This window comes from Homalodisca vitripennis, chromosome 7, assembly GCF_021130785.1.
Source record: "Homalodisca vitripennis isolate AUS2020 chromosome 7, UT_GWSS_2.1, whole genome shotgun sequence".
NCBI lineage: Eukaryota > Metazoa > Arthropoda > Insecta > Hemiptera > Cicadellidae > Homalodisca > Homalodisca vitripennis.
Window position 1 is genome coordinate 128348475 of NC_060213.1, and position 27242 is coordinate 128375716.

The following is a 27242-nucleotide window of genomic DNA, read 5'->3' on the forward strand; positions in this document are numbered from 1 at the left end:
TTTTAGTTTTTAAATCATTCTAATGCAGTGAAATAGGAATTATTGCAACATAATACATTCTGATTTTGGTTAGCACCAGTCTAGAAATGGAAACTCTAAAATCATCCAAGCTTCGTACCATCCCAGTCAAGGACGTAGCCAAAAAGGGGGTCCAGACCCTCCTAAATTTTCAATTTTTTCAATTAATTTTTTAGTAAATAATTATTATTATTTAAATAATTCAGTAAACAACAAAATGGGGCCTTACTCTCTGTCCACTACAGAAAAATATCAGTTGTCTGGACCCTCCCTCCACACATTTTTCTTGCCTACATTGTTGATCCAAGTGTTTTATTTTTATGTTTATTGACAATGTAATTTTTATTTGCTTAGAAGTAAAGATGTTTTGAATCTTTATACTAAATAAGATAGAATAAAATATTGACAGATCATAAAATGTTATTTTTTACCACACACAGTTTGTATTACAATTGAAAATTTATAAATATATTGCCTGATTATTAAGAGTCAAACATTAATTTGAATTTAAAATTATTTCTTGTTCTTGTATTTTATTGCACTCTATAGTAATAGTATTGATTATAAATCGATTTTTAACCCATAAATGACATTTTTCAAATAAATTACATCCAAATCTGCTCAAAAATATTTTACAACATAATTCAGATGTCTTGGACATTTAAAACTAACATATCCTGTAAATTAGTAATGTTTCTTCATATATATAAAATACGTTTTGACACACAAGTAAACAAACCCAACAGAAAATTCCACAAAATATTATTGTAAACAATGCCAACATTATAAATTCAAAGGTAAACCTTCATTTAAGTATAACTATAAAATACATACTAGCTGGATGAAAATCAAATAACTTAGTATTTATTTAAAATGAAATAATTAAATTGAGTTTGGAAGTATAAAATAGAATATTTTTCTTTAGTGCGATAAACAGTCATGTACAGTATTTAGTTGAGGGCTGACTCACGCTTGCAGTTGGGAATGGTGTCATCGGTGCTGCCCTTGACCTTCCACTTGGCGTTGTCACAGACGAAGAATATCTGAGTGTCTCCGCTGGGAAATAAGTAGCCCTTCTTGCAAGTGGCCTGACACCCACTACACAACAAATACATGAGCAATGTTTGGCATATCTAAGTGTCCCTGGCAAGTGAGAGATCCGGGTTTGAGTCCTGGTGAAGTAAGTACATTTTGTGATTAAATCTTTATTGAAATTATATGTATGTCTTAATCACCCCTATGAATCAATTTCAATGTTCATGGCAGGGGGAAAGATTTTCTTATGAATATAATAAAATATCAAGATGGCGTTATTATAGGAAATTTTGGGGATTCTGCCCAGTCTCTTAGAGGTCACTGATGTCCTTAATCCAATAAACTCAGATACTGTCAGCAAACATCCACCTCCACAGTTCCTATGAAATTTGAATCTAATTTCTTCTATATCATCACTACAGGGAGAAAAGGGAGAAAAAGTATAGCAATTTTCAGATTTTATACAGAAAAAAATGAGATGTTAAAATTAAACATTTGAAATAGATGCAGTCTTGTTTCTCGTCTCTAGTCTGACATAGTGACTTGGAAATTTACAGATTCAGATTCAGATTCAGATAATTCTTTATTCATAGGTAATTACAGTCAATACATTGAATAGTGTCATTAACTTAAAAGTATTCAACATTTCTTAAAATTAGGCTAATTTTACTTTATTGCATTTATAATTCCTTAAAAGAGTATAATACTTTGATTGTTAGGTAATCCTTAAGTATTTTTTTTTAAACTTATTGAATGATGGTTCAGCCTTAATATGTTCTGGAATTTTGTTAAAAAAATTTAATTCCTGCATTACTGAGGTTTCTCGCAAAAAAATGCCGAATGATGAGTGGGAATGGCAAAATCTTTACTTTGTCTGGTGTTATACATGTGAAAATCACTATTAAATATTTGATCATGATATCTTTGTTTTAAAGATACAATTACTTCGTATACATAAAGGCCATAAACTGTAAGAATGTTTAATTTTGAAAAGTGTTCTTTAACTGAGGTTTTTTTGGTTTCAGGTTCTGAATAATTCTAATAGACTTTTTTTGCATTTTTAGAATAGAATCAAGATTTTTTTGGCTAGTTGCACCATATAAGGAGATTCCAAAACTGATAATTGAATGAATGTAAGAAAAATATATGATTTTCAGTGTATTATGATCACATAGGTGTCTTAATTTGCTCAATGCATAAACACCAGATGATATTTTTTGACATAACCTTCTGGACATGTGCGTCCCAGCTGAGGCTATGGTCCAGTTTCAAACCTAGAAAGTTTGTTTTCATTTATTTGATTAATTTTCAAAAATCACCTGTACAGATTTTTTGGATCAGATTTATTTTTAATGTTTCTTTTTTGAAAGGAGATGAGATTAGTCTTTTCATCAAGACTAAGCAATAAGTTATTTTTGGTAAAGTACTGTGAAAGGTCTGTTAATATTTTATGCAATTTAATTTTCTATAATCATTCCAGGAAGGTTCATTTATATTAATACTTGTGTCATCTGCATATAAGCAAATGCCACTTGAACAACAGAGTTCTGGAAAATCTGTTAAATAGCAAACAAATAGTATTGGTCCTAAAATTGATCCCTGAGAGACGCCATGTTTTATGAGTTTTGCATTAGATTTGTAATGATTTACGATATTTTTACCATCAAGATAGGTTAATTTAACAAAACTGTTTACGGTTTTCAAGGTAGGATATTAATCCAGTCATAAGATTTGCCTTTAATGCCTATTTTGTATAATTTTTCTAGTAAATTGGAGTGAGAAATAGAATCAAAAGCTTTGCTAAGATCTATCAAAAGTCCAACAGTTTTTTTTTATTACAATCCAAAGCATCTATTACTGATTCAATAAAGGAAGTGGCTGCTGTCGTCACTGATCTCCCTTTACGGAAACCATGTTGACAATTATGAATTAAATTATTTGTTTCCAAATAATCTACAAGTTGATTACACATAGCTCTCTCAAATATTTTGGAATGAATGAATGAATGAATGAATGTTTATTGTCCATATTACATCTTACAAGATCCAGCTATGCTGGTAAGACAGATGACATAGTCAGAAATTTCCCTTTTTTCGGTCTCCCATCGTTAGTACTAATAGATTTAACAAGATTCTAGCTAAAATGATTTGCTAACAAATAAATAAGCTCTATTCTAAATAACAGTATTAATATTTTCAGCTATGAATAAATTAACTATAAACTAATTAACAGTATTAAAACCTATGTCAAACATTTATTTTGTAAAGCATTCCTGAGTCAGATAACATTAAAATTTGTAGTACACCATAATGTAATAACAATCATTCATTAACCTAATTAACAAATAAAACAATAAAATTAGTTAAATAATTAACAAATAAAACAATAAATTACTAAAACAATTAACAAATAAAACAATAAAATTAGTAAAACAATAAAATTAATAAAACCATGAATAAATCAAACAATAAAATTGTAACAATATAACAATATTCAAATAACAAAATGGAGATCAATTATTGAATTTTGTATTATATTAAATTAAGTTTCTTAGGAGAAAAACACTTAAATCTTCATAACTAAATTATTATGTTTTTTGTCATTTAGAAAATTCGGAAAATCTTGTAGTAAGCCTTTTTGACAAACATACTTTTTATTCTATCTAAGAATTCAACTTGTGGCATTTGTTTGAAATTGTTAGGCAATTTGTTGTAAAGTTTAATACCCATATAATACAAACTTTTTTCAAATATGGCTGTGGTGTGTACAGGATATATTAACAAATTGGTAATTTCTAGTATTGTGTTGATGAATAGTTTTTTCTTTAGAAAAACCAGTTCAAATTTTGATGAAACTTGACTCAGTACTTCATACTGTACACAAAAGGGACAGTAAGAATTTTCAGTTTCTTAAATTTTTCTTTACAAGAACTTCTTCTGGATGAGAATGTCATTATTCTTATAATCTTTTTTTGGATTTTTAACACTTTTTCTGTTATCTCTACTGAGCCCCACAATGTAATTCCAAACTTCATTATTGAGTAAAAATAGCCATAGTATAGGGTCATCTTTGTTTTTAAACTTGTGATGTGTGTAACACAGCTCATATTGAAACAAAATAGAATTGAGTTTTTTACATAAGTTTTGTATTTGTTCTGTCCAAGTCATATGCTCATCAAAACAAACTCCCAACAGTTTTACATTTTTTGCAGCTATTTATTTGTTTTCTTTATCTATTGTGACTGTAAACATTTCTTCTCTTTGCTGTCTGTTTTTGAAGTGAATAATATTTGTTTTTGTAGTATTCAGAATCATTCCATTAACTTTAAACCACTCTTCTAATTTAACTATAGTTTGTTCTACTAATAATTTCATTACATGTAAGTTTTTTCTCCTTGATTATAGCTGTGGTGTCATCAGCATATAAGACTAATTTCGTGTCTATGTCTTGTGGTAGATCATTTGTATACATGTAAATAGTAATGGTCCTAAAATCGATCCTTGCGGAACTCCTGACACTACATTTTCATACTCTGAATGATACTTTTTATAGTCTGATACTAAAGTTGTTTTTTGTTGTTTTCTTTCTGTAAATATATGACTTAAACCAATTTAAAGATGTGCCCTCTACTCCATATAATTCTAATTTCTTCATTAAGATATCATGATCTACACAATCAAATGCCTTTGATAAATCACAGCACACTGCCACTGTAGACTGTGATCCATCCAAAGCAACTGTAAACTTCCTCTGCAAGGTTGGTAAGTGCTGTGTCAGTTGAGTAATTTTTTCTAAAGCCATGTTGACATCCAGTAATCAGACTATTTTTTTCTAGGTATTTGTATAATTGATGGTTTACTACTTTCTCATATAGCTTGGAAAACACTGGTAACAATGAAACTGGACGATAGTTTTTTGACTTGAGTTTTCTCACCTTTTTTGTAAATGGGTTTCACTACTGAATATTTAAGCTTGTCTGGAAAAACACCTGTTCCTAACGATTGATTAACCAAATTTGTTATTGGCTTCACAAGATATTCCTTACAGTCTTTAACAATTTATTGAGGGAATTTCGTCCCAGCCAGTAGACCACTTGTTAGGCAACGTTGATATTAATTTATGAATTTCTTTCGCTTGAACAGGTTTAAAAACGAAAAGACGTACTGTTAACTTTTTGTAATTTTCCCACTGCTTTTACCGGAGAGCTTTTTATATTCAATTGTTTTCTACAGTCTTTAAATAAGATTCATTAAAATGATTAACCATCTCACTATGTTCTCTAATTACTTTCCCATTAACCACTATTTCTCTTACTCCATCATGATTTTTTGTGTTTATACCAATTTCCTGTTTTATAACTTGCCAGGCTGCTTTAAACCCTTGCAGTTAGATTGTTCTATGTATAAAAATCATTAGCTCTACGTTTAGCTTCTCTAACAACCTTTTTAAAAATTGTATTATATATTTTATAATGGGTTTTAATTTCTTCATCATTTGAAACTTGTGCTTGTTTGTGGAGTTTTCTCTTATTTCTACTTGAAATTTGTAACCCTTTTGTTATCCACTTTGCTCTAATCTTCCCTCTAATTTTGACGGATTTAAGTGGAAAAGAACAATTAAACATGAAAAGGAATTCTCTTAAGAAACTATCAAAGTTTTCATTCACTTTTTTGGCATTGCTGAATTCCCATTCAGTATTTTTAACGTTGATCATAAAGTCATGTCTAGCTTCTTTAGTGTATCTCTCTGAATAACATATTTATCCCTACTTCTATTTTCAAATATGGGCAAAGTTGTTATAATAGCATTGTGGTCAGAGAGGCCAACATTCGTAACTGAAAAAATTATCAATCTTAAACCTATTTTTTTGTTATTATGTTATCTAGACATGTTCAACTTGCTGGTCTTTGTTACCTCAACAATATTTATTTTAAAGCCATTATAATTAAGTATTTCATATAATGTTTGTGGTTCCTTTTTTATTTAATACATTGATGTTGCAGTCTGTAGCTATTAAAAATATTGACATTTTTTTTATTTCTGAATTTATCCAATAAGCCACCAAGTTTTTCAAGAAAAATATTAAGGGTGCAATTATCCGGAGTTCTGTATAAAGATATTATAATTATTGGGGTTTTTAAATCCAAAAGTTCTATTACGGAGCATTCAAAGTAATAGTTATCATTGTACATTTTTAAATCATTTCGGACCTTAAAGTTTATTCCAGAGTTTTCTCTGACCAAGATTGCCGAACCTCCTCTAGTACAGTTTTCTCTAACATAAAAATCAGCTAATTTGAAAAAATTCAATATTATTCAATAAATTTACATTTTCTTTTGAAAGCCAGTGTTCATTCAAGCATATTATACAGATTTTTTCTCCCAAATCTGCAAGCAATAAGTTAAGTTCATCCAGTTTGCTTTTAATTCCCTGAATATTTAAGTGTATTAACAAACAACTAGAGTTACCAATTAAATTGCTATCACTAAAAACTAAAACTAAAATCTTTCCTGGCAGTGCAGGTGTCGTCCTCTATGGGCTGGTTCCTGGTGGGGGTGGTTGACCGTTTCCCTCCTGGGTCGTCAGGTCTCTCAATCTCGGGCTGAGTTGTCTGCCTCCCGCTGATGCTATGGGTTGCTCCAGGTTGAACTCTTGTATCGCTGTAATGATCTGCTCAGCCAACCATTGTTTTCCTTTGGTGTTGAAATGCATGCCCTGCCGGGTATGCATCTCCCTCTCAGCTCTGCTCGCTTCAACAATTTTGAGATTTTTATGTGTTGACATGAGATCCTTTAAGGCACTGTTGGTCCTTCTTGTTTCTTCATTGACACATGACCAGTTTGCAAGATCATATCTATTAGGCAAATCTACCAGAACTACATTTTTCTCCTTGCATTGCTGTAGAGTGTCTGAAATGCAGTTTAAGGCTTCTTGTGATTCATTTCGGGCTACATCGTTTGTCCCACATATCATTACTAAAATGTCTTTAGCTCCCTGAATCTCGGACTCAATATTTTCCATATTTAGTACTTGCTTGGAACGAACCACCAGGGCGTACAAAACCAATAGCGCTAGAAGAATGATGCAATTTGTTTAAATGAAGCCCAAAAGAAGGAAATGGAAGGTAAGAGTGATACTGGCCTGTAATTTTCAACATTCCTTCTGTCTCCTTTTTTGTAAAAAGGTATAACTTTGGACATTTTTAATTTTGATGGAAATTTACCTAAAATAAAAGATGAATTGATAAGATGAGTAATTGGTTTAATTAATGGTTTTTTTGCCTTCTTAATTAGACTCATCGATATTTCATCGAAACCACTGCTTTTTTTGTTTTTTAGATTGTTAATTATTTTTTTCTACTTCCTCCTCATCAATCGGCTTACAATCGAAAACATTTTTCTGTACTAAATAACATGGCTATTTTCAGTAAAACAGGGGCTTGTCAGATGTATCAAAATTTAATTTTGGGAGAATTCTGTTTTCTACAATGTTGCTGAAATAGTTATTAAAATTTTCGCAAACTTTCAAAGGATTGTCAATGGTTTGACCATTTACTTTTATCTTAATATTGTTAATTTTTTGGTTCTTTATTACTGACTTCATTGTTAATAATTTCCCAAATAGTCTTACTTACATTAGTATAGACTTTAAGCCTTTCATTAAAAATGATTCTTTTTATGTTCGTAAACCTTTTTTCTATAAGACTTATTTATCTTCCTTAAATCTGAAGACATACATTTATTTTTTGAATTTCTGATTAACTGGCTAAATTCTATTATTTTTTGTTTTTCTAAATTTCAGATCATAAGTTATCCATGGTTTATTTTTCCCTTGTTTTCTACACAACTTCCTTGGAAAATGAGAGTTAAAGTAAAACATTAATAAATCATAGAAAATATCATATTTACAGTCAGGTTCCGACATATACATCCCTATCCACGATTCACATTCTAATGATTGTATGAAGCTATGAGTATTTATTTCAGAAAACAATCTTAAGTATTCTAGTTTTACTATTGGTGGTTTAGAGATATTACTACCTGAACTTATAAATAATAGCTGACCATCATGATCTGAGAGTTGGGTATTCAACCCTGAAACACAAACATATTTCTTTTCAATATTCGTAAACACATTGTCTATCGTACTTTCTGATCTATCTGTGATTCTAGTGGGAAAATCCACCAAATACCTCATCCCATTAGCCGTTAACATATTATCGAGATCCCTAGCATTTCTGCTGTTTTTCCATCACATCAATATTTATGTCTCCTAAAAACAGCAATGTTATAGTTTTTTCTTAATAAAAATTTCAAACATTTTATTGAGTTTTTCATATTGGTTCTGATTCATTATTGATTCTATAAAAACCTACAATTAATAATTTGGAATTTTTTATTGGAAGAATTCCTTTGTATTCTACCATACAGCATTCGAAAATTGTTTCAGAGAGAAGTTGATTTATTTCATGAATGACAATGGGTTTAAATTTGATATGTATTTTTGACAAAATTATGACACCACCACCTCGAGATCTCTCACGCGGCAAAACTTGAATTTATTCTATAATTTGATATTTTTAATCTTTCCAAATTTGATTGAACCATTTTATGTTCTGAAAGTACAACTACGTCAGGTTTAATTTCTTCAAGTGTTATTTCGAGAGATTCTATAGACGATTGAAGTCCTCTTATATTTTGATGGAATACAACAAAAGTGCTTAGTATCTATAGGGGGTTTAAATTTTTCTCTAAAAAAACAGGTTTATTTTTTGTGTTTATTTATGATAGAGTCTCTTACATTACTAAAAAGAGTTTTTTGACCTTTCAGTAACACTTTCTTCACTGTACTGCACTTGTGGCTGCTGGCTGGGTGTGTAGTAGGGCTGTCAGGGACAGATATCAGACTATTCCCCTCGCTGACTGGTGCTGCCCTTAAGCTGGTCTCATCAATTCTTCAGGGTTAGATAGTGGAAAATCTTGATTAGAAGACGGACTCAAAGCATCACTCGAACACAAGTTTGAATATAGTAACTTGCAATAGATGAGCGTAACTCATTGACAAATTCTGGAAAGCTCTTCTTATTCCATAGTGAGTTTTTTTGTTTTTCATTATATACAACCACATTAACATTAGCTCCAGTCATCTGTTGAAATTGCACCAAGTTCTTTGAAAAAATATCAATTGAAATCTTATCTCTTGTACACCCCATGGGGGAACATATTAGTTGTTCAAGTGGTTTATTTTTAAAATCTTGAATTAGACTGTTGAAAGCTAGATTGTAATCCTGCATTGATGGCTTCTTATAATACTTGTCTTTGGTCACCAACCCATACACAGTAGGACCATTGTTGACAGTCTGGCAGGTTAAGTGTTTGTTGAGAAAATCTGATGGTTTAGGTCTTCCAAAGTGGTTTTTGAAGATAACGGCTACTCCTGCACTCATGTTTCTTTCCTGATTTATGTCTGCAGAAATGCAGTGGTTACAAATTACTGTCACAGTTTCAACACAATGAAAATAACCTAAAAATTATACTGTCTCAACCAGTAAAGATTCTAGGTTTAAATTAAATTTTGTTCAATCAAGATATATGAGGAATGCTGAAGCTCATACAAAAATTGTGAGTTTCCAAGTTCTGGTAATATATAACAGATATAAATAGATAAGATATAAAAGATAAAAATATATAAAGGATTTTTTATACAATTTTAGAAGAGGATATTAGAAAGAAGATAAACGTTCATTAGGATACAATAAAAAAACCAGATTAAAATGTGGAATATTGTAAAAGGTATATTACCATCCATATTTATAACTCCTGAGCTGTGGGACTATAAGAGGATTAGATTACGTACATGCCATAGTTCAGCCCAATTAAAATACATTTAGTCTCCCGAACATGCCATTTCAAGGCCAACTCCTGTGTCTGAGGGTAGACCGAGCAACCATACCGATTTTGAAGTCTTGAATGTACAAATATCTCACATACGATTTCGTTATACTGATCCTTCTCCTTGTGCTTCTGTTGAGGATTTCTGGTATATATCATTGTGTGATGAAAATTTTCCACCAAAATAGGGTACTGTTTAGGTCTTTCATTCCAATTGTTCAAGAAAATTGTCACTGAGGTATCCGAATGAGTTTATGGAAAGCTAACCACTAGGTTGAGTTTCAGGAAGTTGATCCACTTCTCACATATGTACATGGCAGTGGAGTCAGTTTTATGGGTGCCAGTGATGTTTCTATCATTTCTCTCCTATCGTCTTACTAATCCTTTCTCATAATTTCTTTTTCAGTAACCGTAAAACTGAAAAAAGAATGAATGGTTCAACCAACTGATGCCATGAATACAGATCCCAAGAGGAGGATGAAATCTGTCTTCCCCCACCAGTACAGCAATGCCAAAGCAAAAATCAACTTGATTTTAGTTCATGACGTAAATGGAGTAGTAACATTAAAATAATTCACAAACTACAACCAAGGAAGAGTAAATCACTCACACCAGTCAACACGAGCATTAAAGTCACCAACCATCAAAATGTATTACAGTTATAATGGTCCAAACAGACACATTAAAATATCTACTTGCCAAATCTTCAGTTTATTAATCTTCTGGACGTCAATTTCAACTATGGAATTGTAACTGTTTACTTTGAATTAATAATGCCACAAAATTCTTCTCAGTGACATGAAAACTATAGATGTATGATGCTCATAAAAATTCTTTTGACATGAATTACTATTTAATCTGAGAAGCATATGTGTGCCAAACTTTCAACGATTTAACAATCTAACAATTGATTTACTTCTGGGCAAAAATTAACTGGTGTTGGTTTTTTTGCACACGAGATAACATTCCATTATCAGAATGCAGTATAAAAATAACTTCACCAAATGGATTTGTTTTGTAGTTAAAATCGTAAAAATCATCTCATAACAAAAGGTACATAGTTCACACTAATACCTTAAAGCTACACATGCCTATCTTTACACAACACAACAGCGTGTCGAGATGTGAAAGGATGACAACAGTTTACTTTTAATTACCTCCCCCACACTACACTCTGTTACCAGTTGAGACAGTTTTAATAACTGATCTATGTTTATTTGGACTAAGGACAGCATTAAAAAAGCTATGTCTGAATGTGAATGTAATTAAAAGTAATGAAAGATAGTGATAATGAGTGAGGAAATGAGTACAGACAGCTATGAGTACAGAATGGGCTGTTTATACCAAACATAACAGCTGTACTCATTTACTCATTCATTAACACTAATTAGTCTAACCAATACCTTAAATACCTTTTAATTACATTCACATTCCCATTCATTTTATTATATTGAGGTCAAATGATAATTTTCACTACAAACAAATCTTAAGAATTTTTGTTTTGCTTAATATTCCTGCAAACAGTTTTCGTAACTCTTATTTCTTTTTATTTCTAAAGATTGTGGATAGCGTTGCCAGAGTAATATTAAATTCCTTAGCAATGTCTACTTTCTTCTTTTTCAAATTGTCTTGTCAAACAACTTCCAACACTTTAAACTTAAATTCTATTAAAAGAAATTTTCTCGAGGTTTTCTCCACCATCACACTCTCAAATATTTCACAAAAATACGACATAGATAACACTGTTAACTGTAATAGTATCTGATGTTAACATCATATCAGAGATAACATGACTGACCAGCAGCACTGGCTCATGACTGATTGATGGTTAGGAGAGGATAAGAAGCGGGAAGATTTTTTCATATTGAGGCGTGTTTCTGTAGTTTTTGATCAATTACATTAAAACTACGTTCCAAGTCTAAGAAGTTTGTTAATTAGAGATTGCATTTGCTATATTTGGGGTTTCATATTCATAATATTGAGATTTATGTTCCCTCTGTATTTGTAAAAAATTCTTTACATTGAGATTTGTTTTTGCAAACTAATTCAAAGTAATTTGTAAAAGAGGATTATTTTAAACATTGAGTGTTACCTACTTTTGAAAGTGATTAAAAAATATATTCAATATTGACAAATTTATTATTTCGGAATACTTCATATGGGGACTCCACTGTATTTGCATATAACACATGTATAGTTTGAAAGCAATGCAACAAGATTATTGATTTTTAGTAAGTTATCAATAATCAACCATGCACTATCAATTATTGCAATAATTGATGGTTAGAAATATATTCAAAAGTTCTTTAATTACCTCTTTAGTAAAACAATAAGAAAATGTTACACAAATTATTTGAGGTTAGTTTTGATAAATAGTGTTATCACTTAAAGTAAAACAATAAGAAATTATAATTTTATACAAATTATTTGAGGTTAGTTTTGATAAATGGTGTTATCACTTAACAACTCATCATCACTTTGAAGTTATAATTATGTATGTATGTAACTATTAGTCATCTGATTAATTAAGTGATCTTTACAAACCTGTAAGTAGAACATTTGAGGGCAGAGTTCATCGGAGAGGTCAAACGAGTTGAGCAACTTCCTGTACATCGTAACCATTGATTACAATGTTGAACAAATCAGATTTCAACAATTGCCTACATATTTTATTGCATGTTTGTGACTCAAGGTAGGAACATTCAATGTTGGGGTTATTGCAAAATACACACTCATGTTTTCTATGTGCATGTACATTTTATAAATTTCCAAAGTTATGAACTCTTTATCTACCGGCATACTAATATAGGTTGTTACTATTTACATATATAAGGGTACAGCCAGTGTCCTTAAGCCAGCTGTAGTAGCAGCCATCTTAATTTGGGCCACATAAGAATGTGTTAAACAATCTTACACCTTACTTTATTTGTAGTGTTGTGGGAAATGTCTCATTTTAAAGACATAATTCATATGCATTAATCACTTTTTTAGTTTTTTCAATATTTATATTGGTTAGTTTAAACTTTACAAGAAAAGCTAGAAAGCATTTAGATGCATATTTTACGATCTTCCAAATGTGACATTTTTCATAAGACTACAACCAAAAGTAAGGTTTGCAAAAGTAAATAAGGTTTAACATTGTTCTTATAAGAAAAAACTCAAGGTCGTTTCATAAGTTCTTAAATGGAAAAAGTTTGTAAAAGAATAATTTAAACATTTAAATTCATATAAACAGTTATAATTAGAACTGCATTCAGAATCAAACACTGCAAATTTTTAAAACTGATATTTAATAAGCTTCAAGAAAATCAAAATCTGTATTGTCTCTAGGCATATAGCAATCAACATGGTCATCATTTTAGATGTAATTCAGTCATTAGATTTATGTTTCACATTACAACTGTTCATTATAAAGTGCACATTATTAGATAAAAGCTAGATACTATATCAAATTGCATAAGCTGGAGAAAATGGTCTGGCTCACTCATCTCATTGAGGAGTACATCTGATAAAAGTAACTAAAGTATTACTTTTTACATTTTTTTAATGTTTACTATTTTAAATTGTTATGAGGTAACTGATAAAATACCAGTAAAAATGAATAAAATCAATACATCCTTCTGCTTCTTAATCCTGATACAATTTGATTTGTTGAATCTAAAATATCTTATATAGCAAAGTAAAATAAATAAACATATAGCAATCTCTGAAACAAAAGTTTTAGTTGCATACAATTTTTATCTGGTTTAACATAGTGACCTCTATTTTTCCATTCTTCTTTTTAAAACAATATATTTAAAATGAAGTATACCCTATAAACTTTCACTGAAGTTTCCATTTGTCCTCATTTAAAAATTAAGGAAAGAGCACGACTTTACAGAAAATTTGTATTAATATTTCATACAATTAACCTTCCTTTTGCACTTTTCCTGTCTCAGTTAACCGCAACAGAAGCAGAGGTAGGTAAGAACCAACTTCCGCTGCAAATATATCCTGTCACGGCAAGCCACAAGCCGCAAGCCACGCAGATCCTGTCTCTATCTCAGGAAGTGTTGATAACTGATTGTTTTGACCGAACTAACCTCTGCCTTATCAGTCAACAATTACTGTCTAATAGTCTAATGCACAATAGGAATCATCTTGCTGACTACTTGAATATTTTTTAAGTGTTCTTGTTTTTATTTTTTTTATTTAAAGAAACTGAGAAAAGTAATATTCAAGACACTCAATAGAAATAAACAAAACATTTTCAATAAATTTACATGTTTGTCATAGACTTGGAAAAATCATTTTGCAAAGGAGACATCCACATGATGGTAATCTACAAGAAGATATAAATAATAATCATAGGCAGAAATAAATCTTGTATTGTATTGTTTTCCCATAATAAAAATTAAAAAACTTATGAACTAATGGAAGTCAATGTTCAAGGTTCCGGGGCAGGCAGCTTTGATAAATTAATTAAAAATTATTTATAGGATAATTGGTACAGTCACGATGTACAGTTGCATAAAAAATTCATTGGCATTACTTTCTGAACAACTTCACTGTTTTGTGTTTTTCCAAATTATATACCTACTCTACAGCCTACTTAGCACTTACCTAATGTAAAATGTTTCAAGGATCTCAGACTTCCCAATGCATGGCCCAAAGCACCACTGTAAAATAAACCATGAAATAAAAAATAATGTTTATTGGATTTATTCACTGTCATAGCACCCAAAACCACAACAACCAACCACCAACACAAAATAGTTAAACAACTACTATAAACATAATGGACATGAATATAATCTATATTCTAATTGTATTATTTTTAAAATGTACAAAATGGTGTGTAAAGAGTTATCACCTTTGATTACACAGAACTAAGATTGCTAACATAATACGTATGTGTATGTGTATATGAAATCTAAAACTTAACCAGTTTTAAAAAGTTTAGTGGAAAGGATAAATTAAAGTGTTTTGTACAGAAAATCAGTAGTAAAAGGTGATGTTCTTCCTCATGTAAGCATAACAAATGTCCTTCAAAGTTCTCCATAACTTTCACCAATGTTTCACTTGTAAAAGCTGCTGTTTCTGTATTCATTTGGTTCTTTTAAATAAATAAGGTTTAAGAACATACAGTTTTCACTTTAGGTGATAAAGTTGAAATAAAAGGGATGTTGTTAATTTAGATCACGCAACAACTGATTGTTAAATGTCAATCAATTTGGATTTAGAATCTTTTGCTGTTGTTTAGTTTGGATAAAAAATATCTAAATGCCACACGTTGATTATTAGTTCTAATGTAACTCAGCATTATAATTTTCAAAATTTTGAACACATTTAGCGTTCAATTAAGAATATTCATCACAGATAATTGAATCAGCTAGTAGTTAATTGAAGACAATAAGTCAGAAATTTAAAATAATAACAATAGTTTATTTCAGGCAAATAATTTTATTTTTAAAATATTTTTGTTGATCTATTAATCAGTTACATATTATATATCTTCAAATAAAGTCCGCCAACACCACTTTTTAAATTTGTAAATTTGCAGATTTAAAAAATAAAAAAAAGGCTTTTTAAATTTGTAAAAAGGAACTTTATTAAACTAATATGTAACAATTTATGTTTAAAGACTCTTCAATAGAGTAATTCACACATCTTCTTTTGATATTAATTTAATTCACAACACATAATTATCACAAAGGACATTAATATTTTTTTAACTCAATATTGACGAATGTTAATTGGTAACTCTTTTTCTCTGGGTACTTTTCATTTTGAACACTGAACTGTCAAACTAATGATCACTACTGCCTTACTGGCAGTACCCTACTGCTAAGCTTACTAGAGAAACTCAACTTTTAGTCTGTCATCACTGATGCTCTGTACATGTGCTAAGATAGAAGAATGAAACATTCAGATGCTTCAGAAGATTCTTTATATACTATGTTACTTTATACAACCTAAACTTTGGTTAACATGTGTAATTGAGATCTATGACTGATACTTAAAGTCGGATAAAACTTTGAAGTACAACATGTTTCTGTTCTTGTTTTCTCTAGTTAGTGCTACACAGGGGAATACCCAAAAAGATGATTACTCATCAATGGTAACAGAGGAGTTGCTCTCAATCGGTTTAGTGGCTTTATGAGGAATCGCAGCCAGGTAGTAGAGATAGTTCAACCAGTACTGGCTTTGTCCATAAGTATCCTATCTCCTTTCCACTATTTAGAGGCAGGTGTACCCCAAGGATCCATTTTAGGCCCCACGTTATTTTTAACTTTCATAAATGACAACTAAGCAGCTCAATTTACATGACAAATTAATTCTCTTTGCTGATGACAACACAAGTCTGATTAAATCTGAAAAGAAACTTGGCCTATCTCAAAAATTACATGAAAACATTAATTTGAATTCTAATTGGCTAACAAACTTTACGTAAATATTTCAAAAATATCCATTTTTCACTTTTTATTAAAAACCTTAGAGGACAACTTGAAATAACTTTTTACAAAAACAAACTCACTTCCACAAAATACTTTAAATTTCTGGTGTTACATTGGATGATAATCTGAGGTGGGAAAATCAAATCAGTCAGTTAATTGGAAAACTAAATTCAGCATATCATGCTGTTCATAAAATTTGAGGTACAGCTAAAACAAATTATTTTGGCTATTTTTAACCTGAATTGCGATATAGAATTGTTTGCTGGGGTGATTCACGATTTATTAAAGAGATTTTAAAAACTCAAAAGAGAGCAATTCAAATTCTAGGACATTTAGAATTTGATCAATTGTGTAGAGGTCAATTTTTTTTTAATTTTGAAAGTAAGAAAAGTATTTACATGATGGAAGTTTTAACTCAAACTTATAATAATACAATCCAATCTCTTTATCACCCATCATAACTATATAATACGTAATCTTCATTATCTGCCTGTGGCTACTGGGCTAATTATAAATCATTTAATTTGAAATTAAACCTGTTGTTTGAAATGAATTCATCCATTATTGTAATATTAATCAATGATCATGTTTTGATCAATCACACATAACAGGTCTACTGGAATATCAATACAATAATCATTGCACTACTAGATCTGTTTCTAAAAAACATTGTTTTAGACCAAATTTCAAAAATCAAAATACCATTGTGCCACTACGAAGCAGACTGGGTACATTGACCGATATTCCCTGACCTTCCCCCTACACTACTGCTAAGAAACAGAATATAGTGTACTAAAAAAAACTTATTCAAATTGTACTATTAATACCTTAAAATGGCAAGGTATATAAACGATTCAATATGAAAAAAGTCAATGACCAACAATTATGAATAATGATGAGAAAATGAACTTACCTTTGAAAGTAGCTTGGGTCTGCCTGAACGCCACGTGGTGGATTTTGATGCAGAATTTGTCCAAGACCAGGTATAGACAGCCCCAACCCATGTCTGGTACACAAATACGTCTATTATTCCTTCATCCAACATTTACTTCATTCATCCTATATTAGATACCTTAAGAATGATTAATGTACTTATCGTAAACAATTCTGTTTTACGAAACAGAATTGTTGTCTGGGGTGCACAAAAAGGCTGTAAAAATATATTGGTTGCACAGAGGAGTATAATTAGAACAATTTCTCAAAAAAAATAAACAAACTAGTTGTCAAACATTATTTAGACAATTTGAGGTGTTGATACCAACAGGAATATATGTTGACGAAGTCATAAAGTTAAAACATTAGAAAAATTAACAAACCAGGTACTGCAACCAATCAATTGAAGTAGTACGTTTTGTCATACGTGTATAGAGTTGTTGATAGGCCTGCCTTGTATAATGAGTTTACTTCCACACACCACTTTAATACAAGGAATAATACAACATTTCAGTATCCCCACCATAACTTCTCCTTGTTTGAAAAAAATTAATAAAATATTGCTTGTCTTAATCAAAGACAAAATGTTAAAGGCTGTAAAGGATAAGTTGGTGAAGGAGGCATATTACTGTACTCCTTGGAAAGTTTTTGCTTGATAGCTGGAACTAATTCACTGCACCCACCTGTTTTTCATATTTTAATTTTTCTTATTATTTTATTTTTATTATATTATCTGTTGTAAGTGCAAATTGATATACAAAATGTACTTTAGCTTTAGTTAGGCTAGTTTATATTTATGTCTTTGGCGATACACCTGAATTGTGTATCTTGTACCATATAATACGTAAGGCACGTAATAATAATATTTTCAGAAATAGAACAAATTTATATTTGGCGATCATTGGCACACAAACAAGACAAATTTCACTATAATCGGCCCACTCGAATTGTTAAGGCCAATCCTTACATGTACACACAATTATAGAGATACATTTAGTAGAACCAGTAGAGTTCAAAAGATATATTAACACTAAAAATAAACAATTAACACGTTGCCGGCGACAGACACCTCACGGCACACAGATTGGTAGTACTTGGTCCCAACTCAGTATAGAGCTGCAGTATTAGTATTACCTTACAATGTATAATGGGAAAGAAAGTAATGTAGTAAACTCACTGTGGCTGTTGAATCACTTCATGAACCTGTGATTCCTCGGGGGCAAATAAGTCCATCATTTGCTGCTGAGATGCGTCATAACTGAAAGAGAAAAGAGAAACGTGTTTTATATCTTACTTCTGTTGACAATAAAATTACGTTTGTCTGAAACAGCTTCCAGACCAACTAGGAGAGGATTGAAGTAATGTAACTTATATCTATGTATGATTATGCTTAAACTTCTTGCTGAACAAACTCCCACTTTCCAGATATGGATTGGGGGCTTTCCAAACGAGCATGTCAATATTTTACTGAGGTCAAGAGAAAGTATCAGTACGAATAACAAAAACATGAGCCTTATTCTCTCTATATATTGACTTTTTTGGGATATATTAATTTTGAATGGGGTTAAATTGCTAAGCAGCTCCATGATTGACTACGTAATGATAAAATCAGACTTTCAGATTTTCCTTTGTAAAGATATTATAATGATAACATTAACATTAAACTTCCTCAAAAATTACGAACACCGCAAACAACGCTCCCCCCTTTTTATATTATTCTATAAATTACAATATAATAAAGACAATTTCAAACTCCAAAGTAAGCATGATGTATTAATATGAAACTAGCATTCTATAACCGTCCATATTTTAAACTGCTTGCTGTTTCTTCTCAGAGTTTGAATTTTGGCCAATTTTTTAGATCTAAATTCAACCTCAACATAACGAGACAATCAATACAGCATCGCTCGGCATAGCACTCACTCACTGTGCTGTTACACTATACCGTAATTCACATGTATAACTTACATATGACTATGCTTGCTTGTTACACCAGTTGCAGCACCTCACGCCTGTTTGTACACGCGTGTACAGACATAGGCAACACACTTCCTGTCTCCTACCATGGCGGATCGCTTTGTCATTCTTTTTTACCAAATCGCATATTTGGATTTATAACAGAAACAACATTCGCAAAGTTTAATCTTTGCTCTCAACATTTGGCTCAAGCATACAAAACGCCTACTCTGCCAAAACGCTTGACACAAACAGATTTAAACTCTTTGTCATTTAAGGTGGCGTTTATATGGATGATTTAGGCTGTGTTCCGTTTGCTTTCTTTTGGGGGGGGGGGGGTTGGAGGATATAATACTAACTTTAAAATATTTGAGTGGAAATGGGTGAACTTTGTAAACAAATTTAAATACAGGGTCATCGAAAAATAATGCCTAGATTTTAAATAACTGTCATAAAAAAACTATTAAAGGTAATTTAAAGGTTGTAGTCTTAAAATGTGCGGTAAGAAATAAATTTTTTTTTCATACCTTAGTATGTTTTAATGTGAGCACCGTTCGTTGCCCTGCAGATATCAAGTCTGTAGTCAACTTCCTGCCACGTGCGTCCAATCATATCTGGCGTAACAGTTAAGATTGCTTAAGAAATTCGCTCCCGAAGATGGTCCAAATCCCGAATCTTTTCTGCGTAAACTATATTTTTTATGTACCCCCAGAAAAATAAATCCAAAGGGGTAAGATCAGGACTTCTAGGAGGCCATGAAATGGGGGCTGCTCTACCAATCCAACCGTTTGGGAAGCGTGCGTTTAGTGCAGCGCGTACCTCGCGATGGTAGTGAGGTGGAGCCCCATCTTGCATAAAACGCTGTCCAATCTGTTGTTCGATATCGTCTAATTGGGGGAACACAAACAGTTCAAGCATGTCCAGGTAAACTAGGCCTGTAATGGTTTTTTCTACAAAAAAGAAAGGTCCAATAACTTTGTCATGAAATAACGCGCACCACACATTGAGTTTGGGAGAATCACGCACATACTCGTGGATTTCGTTTGGCTGTTGCGATCCCCATACACAGCAATTGTGACGATTTACACATCCATTTATGTGAAACGTAGCTTCATCACTAAACAACACTCTCTGTAGAAAATTTGGATTATCATCAATTTCATTTAACATAAAACTTGCAAATTCAGTTCGTTTAGGGCGGTCGGTAGGTTTTATTTGCTGTTTTATCTGAATTTTATACGCATGAAGTCTTAGCCGTTTGTGCAGTACATTTTGTATTGTTGTTTTTGGAATGTTTAGTTGAAGACTTCGTCGAGCAATGGATTTTTTTGGGCTCCTAACACAAGATTGCCGGATACGCTCAACATTCTCTTCTGATGTTCTTGGTCGGCCTGGTCTAGATTTTTTGCCGACGGTCCCTGTTTCCCTAAACTGGTTAAACCATCGAACGATAGCTTTGTTATCAGGTGCTGTTTGACCCGGATATGTTCTCCGAAAGAGCCGCTGTACACTGACAATTGACTTTGACTCCGCGTACCAAATCACGCACTGTGCTTTTTGTTGCACGGTCAACATCGTACTGAGCGGCGGCGCGTCTGTGGCCGGCTGACCTTGACGATTGCGCAGCTTGTCACAATCAGACGAACTAAAAACAAAACTTGCGTTCACCAGTTATCGTCCAGTGAAAGAATTACTCATTTAACATGAAAGGTTTTGATGTTATAATTTTATTAAATCTAGGCATTATTTTTCGATGACACTGTATTTAATTGTTCACGTGCAATAGTTATGTAAAGCTGTGTCAAAATCCCCCCTCCCTCACCCCTAAGGCGTTATGTAATTTAGGGATGGCCTCTAAAAATAATAACAGAAATTATTCAAACCTACACAGAATGTTGTGAAAATATAAACTAGTGTAGTAAAAATGTAGTTTAAGTAAACCATATGGGTTTTTTTTAAATTCAATTATGAAAATATTAAAATTATTTTATTATAAAGTTGGTGAGGGTGCCTGGGAGTACAATGCATTCGATAATTACAAATCCAACATGTTTCAAATCACAAATTTATCATTAAACTTCAAAAAAGACTAATCTTTGAGTGAAATATAATTAAAAACAATGTTTAGTTACCTTACTTTTATTACTTGCCCTTATAGCAAATGTATTCATTTTTCTGTCTTTAACCTTATTTCATTTAAGAAAACATACATCTTCTCTAATGGTTATCAGCCATGACCTCTGTGCTTTTCACATTTTGTTGAAACCAAAACAAACAAAATATTTTCATGTCAACATAAAAATTATTACTACAAAATTATGTTTACCAAATTGTAGTATTAAACTTAAAACTGTAAAAATTCAACAAAGTTATACAATCTACTACAAGCTGGTCTGACCATTCTTTTTATTTATATTATATTTATTTGTCTTCAAATCTGTCATCAAATATTAATAATGACGTCTCTCATTTCAAGTGATTTTACTACTCATTTTAAGACGTCTTTCATTCAAGCCTTAAATTGAAATAGTATATGTTCTACTGCTTGACCACAGACCCAAGAAAGAAATAGAATGGGCATAGGCAAGAGGTAAGTGAAGCCAGGTCACCAATGAGGAGTGGGGAGGCAGGAATGAGTCAATCACTAATGAGTATTACACCTCATTATTCAACTACTGTACATTATTACACCATTATGTAGACTTCATCAATGGTAATATATTTGAAACAATTTGAAATATATTAATTAAAAATTGCTGTATCTGGAATATTTTATTCTGTAAGAAGTTACTAACAATTTGATAATCTTTAAGTGGTTTAATGTACTTTTAATTTTGTTGTACTTCATACAAATTTGTAATATATATCAACTTCTATGTTTTTATTAACTATCCATGCGCCCTATCTAAATACAAAAAAAAATCTAATCTATCTAATATTTTTTTCTCCTTCAACAGGTTTTTATGGTACTGGTATTTTATTTCAATATTCAATTACAACTATAGTTATAAAATTGGCATTTACAGATTTTATCTTTAATTTAATTTACAATAATGTAAGTAACAAGAAAAATCATTGCAAAAGTTTTATCACAGTGTCCTTTAACGGAGTTTTGTAGAACAGTATACTGTCCATTTATTCAGTCAATTTAGCAGTACAGTCTAATTATGTGTAGAAAGTTGGGTGAAATCAGGTTTTTAAATTACAAAAGAGATGTGTAAGAATAATAAAAAATCTTCTTTCCGAGCATCTTGCAAACCTATTTTCCAAAATTTTACTTAGTAACCCAAACATCTTTATTTATTTATGAAACACTAATATGTTTAAAAAATAGAACAGATTTGCATAACATTTTATTTCACTTTCATATAATTATAATATTATAAAGAAAGGACATTTCAATGTCCTCATCATAGACTATCCATCTTTGAAAATAGTTCAACTTACTTAGGCATTAAATTTTATAACAAATTACCATAACATTACAAAAATAATACTTTGAGAAAAATGTTACAACTATTATTGAGAAAAGCCTATTATAGTACAAATGAGTTTTTAAATTACACATGTTTGGAGTAATATTGATTTTATTTTATTCTATTTGTTATGTTTTAGATATTGACAATAATTTAATGTATTCACTTAGATATTAAAATCACATTTTAGTTTTAGATTAAGATTATTTTTAACTTAATGTGACTTTGTTCCTGATACTGCTGCTCTGCAGCATCAATTTAATGTGTATGTGTACAAATACAAATTCTGAAACTCTCTAGAAATTACAGGGGTCTCTTCCGTAACATGTCAATCAATAGTTAAAACAACTACAATAAAACAAATTCCACATGAAATCAATCGCTCTAGGAATTAAAACTAACAAACAATACTTTTTTCTCAGATTATGTTTTTAAGCTTCAGCACATTTAAGCACTAAATCATCAGACAAGCGAATAAAAATTAAATAAGCTTGAATTAACTGTGAAGACCAACTCTTTGGAAGAGTAAGGTGACTTTATCTTTATCTAGTAAAATGTAACTGAAACCATTAAAAATACTACACTGAATGTCTGATATTGATGAGATTCTTCTAAGCAAATCTAATTTATAAATACCTCCAACAAAATTATTCATGCTAATCAATAAATAAAAATTACATAGACCACATCTGCACAAAATTGTTCTATTAAATATTACTTTTTATTCCTTTTTTTATTCCAAGGAAAAACACAATAGTTCACTACGAAACCCACTCAACACAGACTTTGACTTTACAGAACTCTCAAGTAGCATACAGTGTCTTGTATGTAATGAAAGAAAGTTTGTGTAACTTTTTATCACTTCTTAGTTTTACTTCGTATTGTTGTAATTAAAACTAACAAACAATACTTTTTTCTCAGATTATGTTTTTAAGCTTCAGCACATTTAAGCACTAAATCATCAGACAAGCGAATAAAAATTAAATAAGCTTGAACTAACTGTGAAGACCAACTCTTTGGAAAAGTAAGGTGACTTTATCTTTTTATCTAGTTGCTGACAATTATCTACAATCAAAAAAATATGTCTTTTTGTTTTTTTTTTATTTTTATTCAAAAACTGCATTTTTTGCCAAAGGACCCAAAATTTCTAGAGAAAATATTCTTAACGTTCTGATTAAATTTTCACTATCCAAACCCCTAAACCTATTTAAAAAGTGGAACATAGCTGCATACTTCTAAATTTGTTTATCTCAAAGATATAAAATATTCATTTTTAGTAAAATGTAACTGAAACCATTAAAAAGACTACACTGAATGTCTGGTATTGATGAGATTCTTCCAAGCAAATCTAATTTATAAATACCTCCAGAAAAATTATTCTTGCTAATCAATAAATAAAAATTACATAGACCACATCTGCACAAAATTGTTCTATTAAATATTACTTTTTATTCCTTTTTTTTATTCCAAGGAAAAACACAATAGTTCACTACGAAACCCACTCAACACAGACTTTGACTTTACAGAACTCTCAAGTAGCTGAAATACAGTGTCTTGTATGTAATGAAAGAATGTTTGTGTAATTTTTTAGCACTTCTTAGTTGTACTTTGTATTTTGGCACGTTAAAATAGTAAAAATTTTAGCATTAGATTAAGAATATATCTAAATGCTAAATCACTCTCGATTGGTTTTAAACTTTGTTGCATAAGGTTTGTTACACACACTTGAATATCCTCTGAAAAGCACACAAGTGAAAAATTAAATATGATACATACAATTTAATTCAAAAATTAAAATACATAATGCTATTAATTTCTTCAATAATAAGAAAGCATAGATTTTATGCATCATGAAATATAAGCTTTAGGTTAGTTAGTACTAGTAAAACTCATTAACAAAAATTTTATTCAGTACTAAAAATTAAAACAATAATTTTAATTGATTAGCTCTAATTTTGGTTAATTCTCATAAACAATAATTTTCCACTGTCTCAAGGATTATATATTAATTAGGCATAATTTTACCTACTGGGATAGTATAAGGGATTCTATATAGACTGACAATCCTTTAAAAACACCATGAAAACGCATGCTGAGAGTGAGTAAAGCAGTATTAGCAGTTTTGCTGAATGCAACTTTGTACACAACATTTAGACCAGAATTTACATAGGAATGCTTTTTATAGCATCTGTCAATAGTAAATATTTATCAAAAACTTTATACTGTTGGTATTTACTCCCACAAGTCTTTTGGACAAAAATCAAAATCAAAATGAATATATTTACATGAGGCAGTGACATACGCCTCCCTTCAAAAGCTGGATCAGACTCATTGACACTCATCCTGAAACACTTAATTCAGAAACCAATCCAAACAATTCAAAACCCGATTAAAACAGTACCTGGTGTCTTGTGCTTTTTACTTAGTTTGCCAAGAACGTAGCCAGGAAAACATTTTGGGGGTCCAGACAAGTAATATTTTCCCATAGTGGACAGAGAGTAAGGCCCCATTTGTTCCTTAAAAAGTTCTTCGCCTGTTTCTTTGTTGAGAATGATCTTTCAGCAGTACATGTCAGTAATAATGAATTATTGAAATAATAATAATCGTTTACTAAAAAAGTAATTGAAAATTTGTAGGGTCCGGACCCCTTGAACCCCCTAGCTGCCTATATTCTTGCAGTTAGTGAGTCCATGGAGCACACTCGGGATTGATATTCGCGGCAGTTAAAATCCTGGGAGTTGACCCCACGAATTTTGTATGTTTACGTGCATGAATGTATTCCTGCCTGGAATTGTACCGAAAGTCGAGAGAATTGATTTAGTTTTTAAGATAAATAGAGTGAAAAGTTGGTATTATTATTATTGACTATTGCAATACAATGTAATATATAAACACACATTAATTATATTATATTCCATATATATCAAAATTAAAACATAGAAATTTAGTGGAATAATATTCCCCCAGAACATTTAACTCTTAAAACAGTATCTTCAATTGAAATAGAACAAATATCTCAAAGATTAGAACAATACTTAATAGCTGAATTCAACTGTCATTCCAACATGCCTTCATCAATTCATTGTGCCATACTTTGTTTGTTTTAGTTTATACAAAATGTATTTGTTTTCAATTTTTTAATAAAGGTTAATTTTGTATTTTTTAAACAAATGTTTTTTTTATATTCTACTTGAATATGTTACTTTCATTTAAGTTTTTAGAATCCTTTTTTTATAACGGCAAATGCCAAAATATTATATAATTATTAGTATGTTTTTATATATATATATATATATATATATATGTGTGTGTGTGTGTGTGTGTATGTATATATATTACAATTTTCCAAAGAGTAATAAGTTTTCTATAAACATTACAATGTTTACAAGAAACATTGTATATATATATTACAATTTTCCAAAGAGTAATAAGTTTTCTATAAATATTACAAGTTTACAAAAAAGATTAAATTAAATTACAAAATTTGTAGGATATTAAGAAATACAAGTAGACAAGAGGAGAAATATAAAGTTGGAAATTAGCATAAAAACTGTTTGTATCTACTGCTGACCTGTCGTAGTCCTCCTGCTGCTGGTCCCCGGGGTCAAAGCCCAGGATGATAGCAGGCACAAGAGCCAAGATGGCACACACGGCATGGTACCGGTACATGGTGCCGGACAGACGACTGGTCCAGCAATGTCAGCTGGGTCACTTGCAAACTCACTTCTGCCACAGGATGTTGGTGATTGCTTATCATTTACCAGGAACGCATTATCACTGGGAAAATATAATAGACTTGCCAACTCTTTAATGGTCTCAATAAAATTATTTCCAAGAATATAAGTCCTAATAATAAGAATAAGAATATAATTGTCCTAATTTTTAGTAAAGTCTTACTTTTCTGTTTTGTAGGCAGTGAGCAGAAAGAAAAAGAAACCCCTTATTTTGACCACTAGACTTATAAAATACTCAACTTTTATGTAAATTCAACAAACCCAATTGAACTTTGAACACCAGTGAAGAAACTGCACCTACGTAATTGGCAATTTTAAATTTTTTTCTTGGTTTTACGGGTACCTTTTCTCAAGTAGGCATAGTAAAATCAGTTGTCTTGTATTTCTACCTTCTATCTAATTAACTTATTCATTGTTTAGACAACAGTGAAAAAAATAAATGGATCTCCAAACAATACTACTCTTAGCAACATTTAAGTGAGATGTGTGCTATTTAATCTTGCATTTATCGTTGTTTTGTTTTATAATTTAATTGCTATGCACCTAATTCAAATAGAGAAAACCTATTATATATTAGCTGATGATCAAAAACCATTAACTTCTTGGAGTTCTCCTCATTTATTTCTAGCTACTCATTAATTAGTTGTTATCTATTAAAATTTGATCCATAGAATGTAGATGTAAATTTTCTTTAAGATATCAAAACTAGATATGTGATAAATTATTATGGTTCTGGTTTACAGAACTCAACATCTAACTTGA

At 30.8% G+C, this 27242-nt stretch overlaps 1 protein-coding gene across 1 annotated transcript in view; it reads right to left on the bottom strand.

The window, feature by feature from the left end:
• The window catches only part of LOC124366884 (hemocytin-like), a 184518-nt gene extending 158052 nt beyond the window's left edge, over window positions 1-26466 (bottom strand). Inside the window, 6 exon segments of the mRNA XM_046823484.1 lie at window positions 989-1116; window positions 12489-12549; window positions 14547-14602; window positions 17295-17387; window positions 18492-18572; window positions 26318-26466. Coding sequence (XP_046679440.1) covers window positions 989-1116; window positions 12489-12549; window positions 14547-14602; window positions 17295-17387; window positions 18492-18572; window positions 26318-26415 — 517 coding nt within the window. The 5' untranslated portion in view covers window positions 26416-26466.
• Between the last annotated feature and the right edge of the window lie 776 nt (window positions 26467-27242).